Here is a 14,687-nt window from a genome sequence, read left to right as displayed (position 1 = left end):
TCTGAACTTGAGCTTGTTTTAGTTTGGATTTATCTCTGTCCATAACCCTTTAGCTTTATCTGCATCTCCCTTTAAGCTAGAACACACATTGCCTAACTTGTCCAAGTGTAATGGACAAAGAACCCAAAATGCCCAGGTGGTTGCTGTCCAACCTGTTTTGACCTCATTTTAATAGATTACCTATAACTAAGAAGTTCTACCCCAATTTTAACCCTCCTCCTTGTGGAGGCAAACTGATTAATTAAAGTAGTCATTGTGTAAGTAGGTGCATGAGCAAGACATGCTAACAAATACACTGAAATCCCTAAAAATTCCCCAAACACAGCCAGGATTGAGGAGGAAGAAATCCTCAGCAGTAATGCTCTACTCTGTTCAGCAGAGACCTTGGGATGTTGACAAGGAAGGTTGAGCAGAACAGCAGAGAAATAGATACTGAAAATGCAATATTAACTGTTTGACCAGACTTATTAATGAGGATTGGTGACAATTCAATTATTTGAGCTGTTAGTATCACTAGCTGGATGCAGGATAACTGTTTCTTGTATTTGTAATGTTTTTGTAGGTTACTGGAGCACTGCTGGAACTAATTATAAATTCTAGTTTTGTCAAGTACATTCCCCTTTTTGCCTGTAACAAAATTATATAAGGCTATAGCATTACCTTTGAAAAGGAAAAAAAGGAGTAAGTATTAAACCCAAAAACAATGTGCCTCTCAAACCCTCCCAAGGACAAGAGGGTAATTTCTGTTAAATCAGGTCATTTCTGTAAAATTTTACAAGAGGGTCATTTCTGCCTGACCTTGTCACCAAAACCTTCACAAAAACCTCAATGCAAACTAAAAACTGGGATTTTAAAAGAAGTGAGTAAATCCAAAACATCCCAAGATTTCTATTCAGTGTATTAAATGCTGATGAGTAGTTATTTTCTTGCTACCTCAGAGAAGAAAAAAATTCTGTGTTGATCACTTTACTTTTGGTCTGCTCTGTTTCTCCTTATACCATGGGACAAATCAAGATCATTCCAGCTTATTCCTTTATGTTAAACAAGTGGCAAAGAGAAAAAGACTTAAAAAATCCATCAGGGATGGTGACAGAAGAAACCAGCCTTTCCTCCAGCATAAAGCTTCCTTTACACACAACAGGAATTTACCCTGATGGAAGATGACCCTGGCTGGGCAAGAGGCCAGAATTGGGTTTTTCTTACTGACCTTAGAATTAAATCCTTTGCTTTCTCTGAAATGGGCACCTCTGGAGGAAATACCAATGTTTCTTTCCAGTTCATAACTTTCCTGTAAGTCTCTTGTGGTGTTTCTGAGCAGAAAGGTGGATACCCTGCACAAACAAATAAAAAATTATTAAACTTTTTCCAGGAGAGCAGTGACCTGGGCCTCTGCTTTTGTCACTGGGGCTTCCAAACATAACAAGTAATAGCCAGAGGTTTTCTCTTCTGAACAAATGGACCCTGTTACCTTTGAACAACTCTTAAGTTGGGGTTGTTAACATACCTATTAGCATTTCATACATAATCACTCCCAAGGACCACCAGTCACACAGCTTGTTGTAGCCAGTCTGCATAAACACTTCTGGAGCAATATAGTCTGGGGTTCCCACAGTAGAATATGCCTGGAAAAAAGGAATCATCTCTTTAAAAGAGAAATACTGTGGTTTTACACTTTGCAATTCCTTTTCCTGGGGATTTACATATAGGATCTTGTTCTTTGGGTGAACAAAATGCTTAATTTGAGAATTCACAGGAACTCAAGTCCCAAGAATATTATTCTTTTTTATTAATAAACACAGAGAACCTCAAAAATAAATGGAAATTATCCTCTTTAATGAGATGAAATCATAGAATATTGCAACTGCAATATCAGAAGGTCATCTTAGCTTAAGTTTCAGGTAGCTGCATTATAAAAATACCCAAGAAGTTCTATTGTTGTGGTCTTTGTTTATTTTTAAAGGCATAATCAGTGGTAGATTCCCAACTGTGGCACTCATGATACACAAGCCATATATTGGGAATTTCTCTTTACTGATGAAAAATCCTCCATGAGACAGAAGGGAGAGAAAAAAAAACCAAAATCCAACAAAAACCACAAAAAACCCAAAACCCAACAAACTTAAAGAACAAAAAAGTCCCCCAAAAGCAGTTTTACCACAAAAATATTTCACATTAATTTGTCTGACCATAAAGAAAGCCTTTGTTTAATTGAACAGACCTGAGATATTAAGGATTGAACCAATGGAAAACTGAAAACGTGGCTCCTTTCCCAACAGTGTTGATGCAAGTTGTCATTTTGTCCTTTTATTGTCTCTGTGGGACTGCTCCTCACAACACAGTTCTGTCACATCAGCCTTTACTGGACCTGAGATAAATTCTTTTCAGGGATCTAATTCCAGGCTGGAATAAGGCTGTGAAATACAGCCCCATGAGGCAGCATGGTGGCTGCAATGTAATCTCATTTTGCCTCATGAGGAAAGAAGAGACCACCCAAAAGCTTTTAGGGAATACTGCAGTAGGTCACTTTTTTTAAAGGGGTGTGGAAAAATAAATGGTCCCAAAATTTGAGAGTTGGGTTTTTTTTTGGTGAAAATCATGGGCAGGGATGGAAGTCTGAATGGCTGATAGACACTTTGCTTTGGTTCAGTTTATGCCACAAGTCCCCCCATTACTGACCACTCCTCACCACAAACCCAGGCTGGAGCACTCCAGCACCAACACCCTCCCACAGCCTTTCCACCACATTCCCTTTCAGCAGAATGGGAATTCCCCAGAGCTCTCTGGAAAGGAATTCTGCAGCCACACACCTGCTTGTGACTGAGCTGCAGGAATCAGACCCATGGACCCACAGCAGGCCAGTGCTGCAGAGAGCCCCAGACACAGCTTGGCCACGGGGCTGAGGACACCTGAGGGCTTGGGCTGGATGCTCACAAGGCAAACAAAGGCACAGAGAGGAGCAGGGCCTTGCTATTCCAACCTGGATCCCCTTCTTTTGAGTTATTTGTGACTTTGGGGGCTTGTAGAGAGCCACATATGAGGATCTTGCAGGTTGTAAAAACCAAGAGCATTAGCACTGAGTTTTAATTTAACACTTCCTCTAACTAGTTTAAAAGCAAACCAAGAATTATACATTAATTAACTCACCAGCTGTCGCCTGTTCTTCTTCCATGTTTCTGCTTTCCTCTTTGAGTTCATATTCTGAAATGCTAATTTGCAAAGTAGTTATTAAATAACAAGTGTATTTGTGAGAATTAAGAGAAGAAAGATTTATAGGGCTCCAGTTTTAAGTAACTATCTTGGATATTTAGAACCCTAGTCTAAAAACAAATGCTTGATTGTGACTGAAAATGGGAACATGAGAATAACTACTGTCCAATGCACAGCTGAAACTCATGTAAGTAGGACACATATCAGCAATTCTAAATTAGAACTTGTTAACATTTTTAGATCAGCTTCTGAAAAGTTTCATGAGACTGTCACTGACTGCAGTCCTTTGGCACATGGAACCCTTGTCCCTCCTGAAAGAGCAGTTCTGTAACTTCACTAACATAATGAAAAATACATGACAATATAGATACATTAGATTATGTGTATTCATATCTGTGTATGAATGTGCAAAAATACATGACCACTGCAGAAATCATAATTTCTTGCCTGTGAAATGCTCCCATGACCCAGGGAACAAGCATTTCCAGCTTTCCAATTAAATACAACCAGCCTGCTCCATCTTGCTTATCCCAGCAGAAACACAGGTACAATGTACAGCTGCAGCTCAAAACCATTTACATGTTCAACTAGGACAGCTCATACTCACAGAAGTCACTTGGTGGGTTGTGTGTGAGGTTCCTGTAGAACTCTGTTCTGTGGGCTTTCTTTAAACCTGTGCAGAGCCCAAAATCAGACAGCTTTACATGACCCTGAAAACACATAATCAGAGAATACAAAACCATTATTTATATAGGTAGTGTTTGGGGGGAAAAAGAGTTTTAATCACTGCACATGCCCTCTCAGGCCATGATGGACTGGGCACAGGACAAGCAGGGAAGCAAAGACTGAACCTTGGTATACTGGAAGGGTCTGTTTTCTCTCCAACAGGCTATGGCCCCCCAGGAATGGTCAAATCTACAATTTCCCAACAATTGAGGGCAGCTACTTTGCCTGGTTTTGTTTTGAACTGGATACCACTGTGACTGAGCAAGCCTCCAGGACAAAATTCCTTTGCTTTGTTTTGATAGTAACCTTGGCTTTAATCAGATTCCCAGACATCAGTGCTGATAGAACCCATCAAACCTGACAGACCTGTGCATGCTGGGGTAATGCCTGGCCTCCATCATCTTAAAGATCTTCTCCAACCTAGATAATTCCATGATCTGGTGATGCTGACAGGGTGCATTTCATGGCCAGAATGGTCAGTCTAACTGAGGGAGTTTCCACAGCTGAGCGGGTGATGAAATAAATGTAACTGTAGGAACTGAACATCTAGCATTGTCTGAATTGTCCGCAGCTACTTCAAGAAGCATGAAAGGAATGCTGCACCTTTTAATGTGTATGAATATCAGCATCTGGCCACCCTGAGTGGGTTTTTTCCTTAAAAGCCTTGCCTTAAAATGGTTAAAAGGCTTCTGAGTAAGATTTGGCTTTGTTTAAACATACTGGTGTTCTCCAGAGAAAACACACTGGGCATTCCCAGCCTTCCCTCCAGCCAGCTGAAATCCCTGGGGTGGCACCAGTGGCTCCCAGTGATGTGCAGCCTGGGATCTTGGAAGCACCAGTACATGCCTTGGCATCCAGCAGGAGATTGTCTGGCTTGATGTCCCTGTGGATAAATCCCAACTGGTGAATGGCATCGATGGCCAACACTGTCTCAGAAATGTAAAACTGGGTCTCCTCCTCTGATAAAGTGTCCTTCTTCATCAGTAAGGTCATCATGTCACCTCATCAAAGAGAAGAAAATACAGCTTAGGGATCAGAACATTTTAAATCACAAAACTATAAGAAACCCCAGTAGAATCCAAATTTAACCTTGTAACTGGCCTTATAGTTACTAATCATACTATTACTGCAAGGAACTACAAACCCAACTTACTTTTTTAGTTGAAAATCCTAAACAGGAATTTTAATTGAACAGCCCAAGAAAATACAGTGGATTTTTACACATGTTAAATTTATTGCACAAACTGTTTGAACAAGGGCTTTTCTTCTGGTTTGTTTTTACTGTTAATAGCTTCAGTTGTAAAAAGCAGAAATTTCTACTAAAAAATTATTTAATTCAAGTCTATTTAATATCCCTTCAACCTTTTTCCTTCCCCTGAAAATCAGGAATGGTCACATGACTGAAACTTCATTTAAAAGAGTGCAAACATTTTTATTTTCACAAATTATACAGCATGTTTGTTCCTAATATTTTATAAAGCTGCCAACAAAAGCTAAGGAAGAAGTACCTGTGGCACCTGATGCCACAGCACCCAGCTTACCTCCAGGTAAAAACTCCATGATCAGGTAAAGGTTCCTTTTATCCTGAAAGCTGTAAAACATTTTCACTACCCAGGCTCCATCTGCTTCAACCAAAATATCTCTTTCTGCTCTGATATGGGCCACCTAAAATTTGAAAAAAAATTATTATTATTAGGCAAATATTGAAATATTTCAACAAGGAACACCACATTACATTCTTAGCCCTACAGCACATTTTCATGACCTTTAGCAAAGGAACTATTTTTCTAGCTCTTTCCATACTCATATTTTCCATTACTTCTTACAAGATACTAGGGTTTCTCTAGAAACACAAAGCACAGCTTGTTAAACTGGTTCTGTTTGTTAGAAAGAACTGAAAAAGCTGGTGGAAAAAGTACAAGTGAGTTGAGGAATATCTGACCTTGCTCAGGGTATTCCTGTTCCAGCTAAGGTTTTGGAAAATACAGGGAAAGCTGCTATCCCATAATTTGATGGAAATTAAGAATAATGGAGATAGGAGAAGGAGTGTGTGTTTTCACTACAACATACCCTCATCTTGGAGGAAAAATTAAAGACATTTGCATGGAAAAATATTTCTTGACAGCTGTAAGAAAAGCAGCAAACAGTCTCCTGCATCTGTTCCCCAGTTCTGCTGCTGAGGAACATCTTCACATGAATCCTGTCACAGGGTTGCATGGGGCAAAGGTTCTCCCTCTGCAGGAGATACTCCAGCCTGGATTTATCTGCCTTTATTTAGTCTCATTAGAAAGTACTTTTTTCCACCCTCAACTCCTTAATGCAGCTCTAAAATACAACAGGAAAACTTTGCCTAAAAATAGCCAGGATTTCTCCCAGTGCTACCAGACTCAGGGGGAAAAATACTACAACATTTCTTTTTTTTTACATGTGTCCTCTGTTGTCTCTCCACAGAGCAAGGCAGGCAATGAAAATTCCAGCAGATAAACACTGGCCAGGGAAGATCACTGTTTCAAACTGAATGTAGAACATGAGCTCAGACTCCTTCCCACATCAGGTTCTGAAATGGGGGCAGCACCACACAAAATCTGGCTGCTCTGCACACCCTGCTGCTCCTCTGCTTCCCTAAATTCAGGGCATGGGCTGCAGGAGACAAAATAATCTGTGCCAGGAAAAAAAAAGTACCACTGCTGCAGGGAAATGATGTGCCAATGATGGGTAAGGTTTGGACTAGTATGACAAAAGCCCTCTTATCTCCTGAGATACCCACCCTTCATTTCTTTGCTTTTGGTGCTAAAGTATTTGATGTGTCCTCACAGGGAATTGTTAGCTAGAAAGTAAAAGTAATAACCAACCAAACTAACAAAATCAAAACAAACAAACCCCCAACAAGATTAACCCAACTATAAAGCAAACCCAAAGAAGACAATGTTGATGAACAATGTGATTTCTGCTGGTTTTCTTTAAAAAAAACATCAAATACCTCCGTTTTTAATTTGGCACAGGATTATTTTTCCAGAAGTATTTTTCTTGAAATGCAGTCACAAAGATTTTATTTTTCTCCCCTTGATAAGGGGAGAAAAATAAAATCTTTGTGACTATTCCAAATCAGTTGTAAAGAAGTAATTTTTAAATGCAGTTGCATGACCTCATTTCCTAACCTCTGCTGCTTTTGTGCTGTGGTAGGAACAGCACAGACTCTTCGGACTGCCAGACCATTGTAGGGGCTTTCAAAGGTGGAAAAGATTTTCTGGAAAGGGTAAGTTTGAAATTTAGGGGACTTAGAGATGACAAACCTGCTCTTTTTCCAGCATATCTGCTTTTCTCAGTATCTTCATTGCATAAATGTGACCTGTATCCTTCTTCTGAACGAGGCGGACCTTTACCAAGAGAGAGAACCCAGTCAGTCTCCTCTGCCTCAGAAATCCACTGGAAGGCTCCCAACTGACAGCCATGGAAAAGTTCTCTTGTTAAACATTTAAAAACACATTTAAATATGTTAAATATTGAAAAGGGAATTATTCTGCACCATGTACAACACTAACAGTAATGAGAAACAGTTTTTGTTTTAGGAAAAGTCAGCAGGCACAGTGAATTCCAAGTAACTTAAACTGTGTAGGTTAAAATTCAGGAGAAATAACTGATGTGACACAGGGCAGAAAGGAGGTTTATCAAGAGGGGCTATGCCATTGCAAATCCATAACTGCAGAGGGCCATGAAGGCAACATCAGTGTGGGAAGCCATGGGAAACCAAGTGTCTTTCCAGAAGCCTTGGGAAATCAATGCATGTGATTAATCATCAGAATTCTCACACTTGGAGAATGACACAAATTGCTGCCATTCTGCAATAAAACAATTCATCAAATTGTAATTAGAATGTTTCATTACAGTGGTCAATCCCATTTTAATCTCCTGTTCAAGCAAGAATGCCACAAACCTCCCCAAATGCTCCTCTTCCTATGACTTTCAAAGACTCGAAGTCATCCAAGCCGAGCCTGGTCCTCTTGAGCCGCAGGAACTCGGTTTCCTTGCGAGCGTGCTGTGACCGGCGCAGCTTTTTCTGAGGACAAAGCACAGCAACCTGTCAGTCAGCTGGCAACAAAGAGTCAAGATGTGCACCCTCCCTTCCTGGGAAGCTGTTCTCTGGAATCCCAACAGGAGAAAAACTTCTCCTTCTACACTTCTTTCTGAATTTCTCAAAGTATAGTCCTTGAGTATGGTCTTTTCTATGGAAGCCTCAGGCACGGTTTCCCACCTTTTTTTGGTTGGTGGGTGGTGGTGTTTTAATTTTATTACTTGGTGGTGCTTTAATTTTATTACTTAGTTATTAAAAAAAAATAATTAAGAAAAACTATCATACTGGCCCAAACAAAGTGTATCAGTCCAAGGCCAAAGTCACTGCCTGAGGCAATGACCCTTCATTTTGGGCAGAGTGAAGGACCAATAAAAGCTGAAACTTGTATCCCAAGTGATGACAGGCAACAAGGAGCTTAGCAAGCAGCAGAGGCCCTGGTTACACATCTACAACAAAATCCACTTGGTTTATGGCAGGCAAGCACTCAATTCTGAAAGAAAAATCTGTCTAAATGCCATCATCTATTTTGTCTGATGAAAATGTCACTGGGATTCACCCCGAGAGAAGACAAATGCTGCACCCAAAGATGCTGAGAGCTCAGAGTCTGCTAAGGAGGTCCCTGGATCAGGTACCTGCCAGACTGTTCTGGGATTACAGCATCCTTTAAAGCCACAAGATGGCAATACACACCCACACTCATATTCCCACTTCTCAGGAGTTATAGCAGCCACAGAAACTCCAGAAGGACTGACACACTCTTCCTACTTATTTCCCAGTCTATCCTGAAGGCAGACATGGTGTCATGGACCTCAGAAAAGCAACTCATTGACTAAAGTTCTCAGAGGTGGCAACCAGATTGAGATCCCTCCTCATCTGTATCCAAAAGGAGCAAAGGTGTGATGGTTAATTTTTTAAATCAAGAAAAAATGGTTCAGCATTTTGCTTTCTACCCACTTATTTTTTCTTGCCAAATATAACAGCAAACAATTTTAATCTTTGCAAAGCTTGCTAGCTACTTGCTGTGGCCATGTCTCATAAGAACTGCAGGTAGCATGAAAAGCCTTGGATAGCTATTGCAAGTATCAGTCAAACATATTCCCAGCTTCCCTAACATAAACAGGTTATTAAAGGGGCAACACTCATGTGCAAAATAAAACCTTTTGTCATGCTAGCTGATGTTTCTGTGAGCTCTTCAAATGCCCATCTGAAGCAGTGGGACAAAAGCAAAGCAGTTTGTTAGGTTACTTAAGCAGCATTTACCTCCTCATCTGCAAGGCCTTCCTCTTCCATAGCCACTTCCAGCTTCTTCTGCCTGCCAAGGAGAAAACCAGGGGATTGCACCTTTTATTATTTATTAAAACCAAACATAACACCACAGCAAGTCAACATCTTTGCTTCACATACTCCAAACTCTGAAGAGTTTGCCTCAGATGGAAATTTGCAGGCAGACAGCCCCACTCCACCCAGTTACTCATTTGTGAACAAAGCCGAGGAAAATGTAGAAGCAAATTTAAGCACATGGTTATGTACTTGCAGAATCAGGCATTAAACCTATATGAAAAAGTATGTTATTAGAGTGAATTAAGGCTGTTTTTATCAATTAGAATTATAAACCAGAATAAAAATTGTTTTTTTCACCATTTCTATCTCAGCTCCATCTCCCACATGCCAGCCTGCTCCATCCCCTTTGTGTGATGACTCCCCCTGGTCCTGCCCCCTTTCTTCCCATGCAACTAAACTCTACCCCCTGGATGCACCATCCTCTCACCCCAGCATCCTGCCCAGGCCAGGGCTCACAGCTCCAAGCCTTCCCCCAGTGCCATGCCAGGCTGGGAGGCTCTGAGAGGGGAGCAAAGCCAGGGAATGCCCCACAGGTGGCAGAGGGTCAGCACATGGCAATGGAGCTGCTGCACCCCTTTCTGTCCACCCACAGGATGCTCCTTTACAGCTGCCAGGTTGCAGCTTTCTGAAGGCTGGTTACCCCCTGCAGCAGGTAAGAATTCAAAGGCTTGGAGCCAGGCTGCTGGTGCCTCTCTGCACTTTGGGAAGTACAGCAGGATTCTCTAAATTACAGGCCCTTGATAGACAGTCTATTCTCCTAACTAGAAGCAAGCAACTCCATTACATGGAATAATGACTAAATATGATGAAGAGAGAAACCCTGCTGCTTGACTGAAAACCCTTCAATTAAAAACATATTATCAGAGGAATGATAATTTCACACACTAATGACAATCCAAACAAAAGATTCATTAAGCCAAATACTTGGTGCTTTGACACCTAATTCAAGTGGCACTTCACACCTCAGAGACAGGACTGGGCACTGCTGGGAAAAGCTGAGTGGGGATGACCATCCCACACTCCCATGCAAGGAGTACCAGGCAGCACCACCCAAGCAGAATTTACAGACTGGGATTACATTATCCCCAAAAGTCTTCCTGCCTACCTGAGAGCCTCTCAAACCCTCCATCATCAACCCCTTATTTCTTTGCTGCAACTTATTTCCACACCAGCTCTTTGCCTCCTTTCCTTACCCCATCATCCCATCAAACACCTCTCAGCCCTGTTCCCTGTCTCCTACACACTCCCTCCTGCAGGGTTTGGGAGTCTTGGCATGAGCTCCATGGTGCAGAGCAGGAACAGACACCACAAGCAGCTGCCTTACCCCAAACCAAGCTCCCACCCCTCAGCAGCTCTGCAGAGTTCATTCCCTGGGGCACCTGCAGATGAATCAGAGGTCCCCAACCTCACACAGAAGGAGAAACCTCACATATTACTCCAAAATAACACCCTGCACAGAGTAGTTTCCACTGATGAGGAGGTGAATTGCACAAAAACATCAGAAGTGGAGCTCCTTGGCCACTCAGTGACAGTGATCCAGGGATGTTCACAGGTCCCCCCCAAAGACAGCCTGTCCCCTCTAGGAATTCACTCCCTGCCACCACATACAGAAGAACTTCCCAGAGCTGCCCCATCCCTGGGGACTGAAATACCCTTGAACAAACAGCAAGAAAAGCTGCAGAGGGGTGAGGGGAAGCAGAGGCAGTACCTGGTTTCCCTCTCCTCATGCTGTATAATCAGGTTGCTGTAGAAGTTCTCCAGTGTGAGTTTGGCCACCGTCACTCTCTCCCGGGTGTGGTTACTCATGGGAAAGGATGTTGTAGTCCCTGCAGTCATCGCCATGGTAACATGTACTGAAACAGAGCAGGTCAAATCATTACTCACTTCAAAAAGAAAAATAAAATATATATTCCTCTTCTCCACTCTCCAAGTTCTTAGGCACTCCAGAATTCACAGTAAAGGCACTGCTCTTTAGATATAAGAAACTATTAAAAGCTGCCTTCTAAAATTATCCCAAGATAGCAGGAGGATGTGCTACCCACTCTAAAAAATAACAACATGTTGGCAAAACAAAGAGTGAATCATAGCAAAGAGCACTGCACGCTCTGGGCAGCTGACCCAGCTGTGCTTGTCCACAAATAAGGACAATGTCCCTCTAGCAGACCTGGGCCCTGCCTGGGGGAGGAAAAAGGGTAGGAGAGAGAAGGATCAGGCAGCTCCCAGAGCTGGACTTGTCACAGCTCTGTGACAATTTCAGACTCCAAAAATTCTAGATGCTAAAAAAAAAAGGGTGGAATAAAACGAGACAGCAAATGGAAAAAAAGCCTAACCCCAGTCCAGAGAAGTTATTTCAAGGATAAAGATAACCATTGAATATATTTGAATTTTAAAACTGCTCCATAAAGTTACACGTGGCCAGGTGGTACTTATGGCTTAAGGCACATGGCCACTGGACACCTAAAAACTGGGAAGAAAGAAGAAAGAAAGCAGAAAGAAGAAAGGCTGCTCTCCTTGAGAGCTTTTATCCTGAACCCAAGGAACTTGGATGTACTGGAACGACACTTTTTAATGCTGGAAAAAGACACCTCAGGGAAGCTCTGAATGCCCTGCAGCTGATCCGGGAAAGCCAGGGGAGATTAAAAACCAAAGAACCAGCACAGTTTGTCCTAAGATTCATGCCCTACCTGGAAGTGAGCTGAGGCACTTCAGGAGAGCTTCATGGAAGAAAAGCATAAAAAGAGGCATCTCAGCCCCACTCCCATTTGGTCAGGTTGTTTTGGAAGTTAGTTTTGGAAAATTACACAGAAGTACACAGCACCATGTGTACATCACCTGTCTTCTGCACACAGAACCATGGAATGGCCTGGGTTGGAAGTGACCTCAAACACCTTGCTCTCCACCCCCCAGCAGGGACACCTTCCACTCTTCCAGCTTATCTAGAGCTCCTTCTGGGCTTGGACATGGCCAGGGATCCAGGGGCAGCCACAGCTTCTCTGGGCAACCTGTGCCAGGGTCTCACCATCCTCACAGGGAACAATTTCTTCCTCAAATCCAATCTAACCCTGCTCTCTGCCAGTGTGAAGCCATTGCCCCTTGTCCTGTCACTCCAGGCCCTTGTCAAGAGTCTCTCTCCATCTTTCCCGTGGGCTCCCTTCAGGCACTTGGCTTCCTTTTTATTATTTATTTAATCCTTCCGTTTCTCCAGAGGATTGAGCAGAAGACAAATCCCAAATTAGGCTTAATTTAAGCAGATCCTAATGGCTTTGAAGGTGAACTGATTAGGGGTTCATACAGAAGAGAACTTGCACGTCCACACTGGGGCAGGAGGATCCCTGAACTCTGCTCCTGGCTCTTTGTTTGGATTCTGCCTGCTGCACTGTGAGAGGGTGGGATTTTTTCCTGTGGATTTTTCATGGGATCTGATGTGACAATAGGATATTTGTTGCCAGAAATGCAGCTGCTGTGTCACAAATAAAGGCGTTTTATGGCATCATGTGGGTATTATTTTAGTTGTTTATTTTGAAGCGCACAAGACACCAGAATTCTGAGAATAAAAATATCTCTTCATAAAGGCACAAAGAGGTTTTAATAGCATTACAGCTGCTTCAAAGTGATGCCAATATTTCTATTTTTAATCAATCTTTTATTCCCTTCAGTTTTCTACTGAAGAAAGATGAGATCTGTCAATTCCTAGCAGTGTTTACTAAAAATTAGGCAGTTCTGTTCTTCACACAGAAACATCCCCCATGCTGGACACGTCTCCAAAAGCCAGAACTTAGCACTGGTCTCCCTGTTGTGTTTATTGTACAATTTTACACTTTTTCCCTCAATAGGTGGGAAAAGATAAATACAAATCAGTTGATAAGAGCAAATCAAACAGAGCCACAGCTGACCACACACCGGCATCTGTGATTAAGTTATTTCAAGAAATGACCTAATGGAGTAAAAACCTGCCTTCTGATAATTTTGGAACATCAGGATAGAGCAGCATTAAGCCAGGCTTGAAATGGATTAACCTTTACTTAAGGTATAGCAGGCACACTCTCACACCGGATATTTCTCCTTTGCACGTCTTGTATTCCTGGTAGGATAAAACAACACTGCAACTTGATTTCCTCTTCATTTGTTTTGCCCATGCTCTACACTCACAAATGCAGGCACTGCCAGACAGCAAATCCAAGTCACTGGGTTTTATTAAACTTGTAAAAAGATTTCCCAATCCCAGCACTGGCACCCCACACTATCAACAGTGGGACTGACCCTCATATGCTTCACAGGAGGGAAAGACAAATAAGTGTCCCCAGTTAGCTCTGCCACTGTGGGGAGAAAACCAGCGCACAATCACCACAAAGAAAATATTTGTAAAACCAGGAGACGCCTTAAGCTCTCCAGAGTCCCCAAAGTAAATGAAAAAGAGCACAGACCTGGCAGGAGGCACGAGATATCCCACAGAATTCTGTGTGAACTCACAGCCGAGAAAACCTCTTCAGCCTTTTTCCTTTCTCCTCCTGTCTCTGCTTCCACTAACGAGCTCCCAAACACAGCACAAATCCACATCCCAGACAAAATATTCAGCTGGGAGTCACCAAGTACAGTGCTTAAGCATGACCTTTAAAAACAAATGATGCAGAGGGATGGGGGCGGGAAGGAAGGAGCTCCAAAACAGGACCTTTTATTGACAGCATACTACTTGTACTGACCTCACCACATTAACGGGAATGCTTTGAAAAGGTGCCACCCATGATTCTTGGAAATGCCCTCACAAGCCTAATAGTTCACCCAAATCCATGCCACCTCCATAATGGAACCAATTCCACTCCTGCAGCATCACTGGAATTACTTTAGGCTCCCTGGACCATGAAGAATATCATATTTAACCAGCTGGCCACATTTAGCCAGAACTCCTCTGGCTGACAGGGATCTTTCTGAAGGGCCTGGAACATCCCCAAGTGTGAGGAAGAAAGACATCAAAGGGCTGCAATGGACAGGAGGCACTGAGCCCGCGGGACCAGGGCTCCGAGCTGCCAGGAGCAGGGATGCCATATGTGCTGCCTGGCCCAGGAAATGAGCCCGTGCCTCCTGCAGGCATGGCTGGAATCCCAGCCTGAGCTCTCCTCATGCCAGCTCAGCACCTGCAGCAAGGGGATAAGGAGCTATGGATGTGCAGCAGCCAGGGAAAATCTGGCTACCAGAGGCAGGAGGGAGAACAGCACAGAGGGGAGGAGAAGAGAGGAGACGAGGGATGTTCCCCAAGGATGAGGGAGAGCAGGGAACAGCTACAGAAAGGGGAGAGCAGCCAAATGCTACTGAACTGGAGCCTTCAAGAGATGTTTCCAAGCAA

General features: G+C 42.8%; 1 protein-coding gene across 3 annotated transcripts in view; it reads right to left on the bottom strand.

The window, feature by feature from the left end:
• STK38L (serine/threonine kinase 38 like) overlaps positions 1-14,687 on the bottom strand; it is a 46,158-nt gene that overhangs the window by 7,373 nt on the left and 24,098 nt on the right. For all 3 annotated transcript variants that reach the window (XM_058022847.1, XM_058022845.1, XM_058022846.1), the window contains exons 2-11: positions 11,055-11,199; positions 9,266-9,317; positions 7,868-7,990; positions 7,227-7,310; positions 5,475-5,598; positions 4,780-4,934; positions 3,815-3,917; positions 3,145-3,206; positions 1,505-1,622; positions 1,208-1,331 (exon numbers count right to left, since the gene is read on the bottom strand). In XM_058022847.1, the coding sequence (XP_057878830.1) occupies positions 1,208-1,331; positions 1,505-1,622; positions 3,145-3,206; positions 3,815-3,917; positions 4,780-4,934; positions 5,475-5,598; positions 7,227-7,310; positions 7,868-7,990; positions 9,266-9,317; positions 11,055-11,188 (1,079 nt within the window). In that variant the 5' untranslated portion in view covers positions 11,189-11,199. The remainder of the gene's footprint in view (positions 1-1,207; positions 1,332-1,504; positions 1,623-3,144; positions 3,207-3,814; positions 3,918-4,779; positions 4,935-5,474; positions 5,599-7,226; positions 7,311-7,867; positions 7,991-9,265; positions 9,318-11,054; positions 11,200-14,687) is intronic.

Source organism: Melospiza georgiana, chromosome 4 (assembly GCF_028018845.1).
Source record: "Melospiza georgiana isolate bMelGeo1 chromosome 4, bMelGeo1.pri, whole genome shotgun sequence".
Taxonomy (NCBI): domain Eukaryota; kingdom Metazoa; phylum Chordata; class Aves; order Passeriformes; family Passerellidae; genus Melospiza; species Melospiza georgiana.
This window is presented reverse-complemented; position numbering and strand designations above follow the sequence as displayed.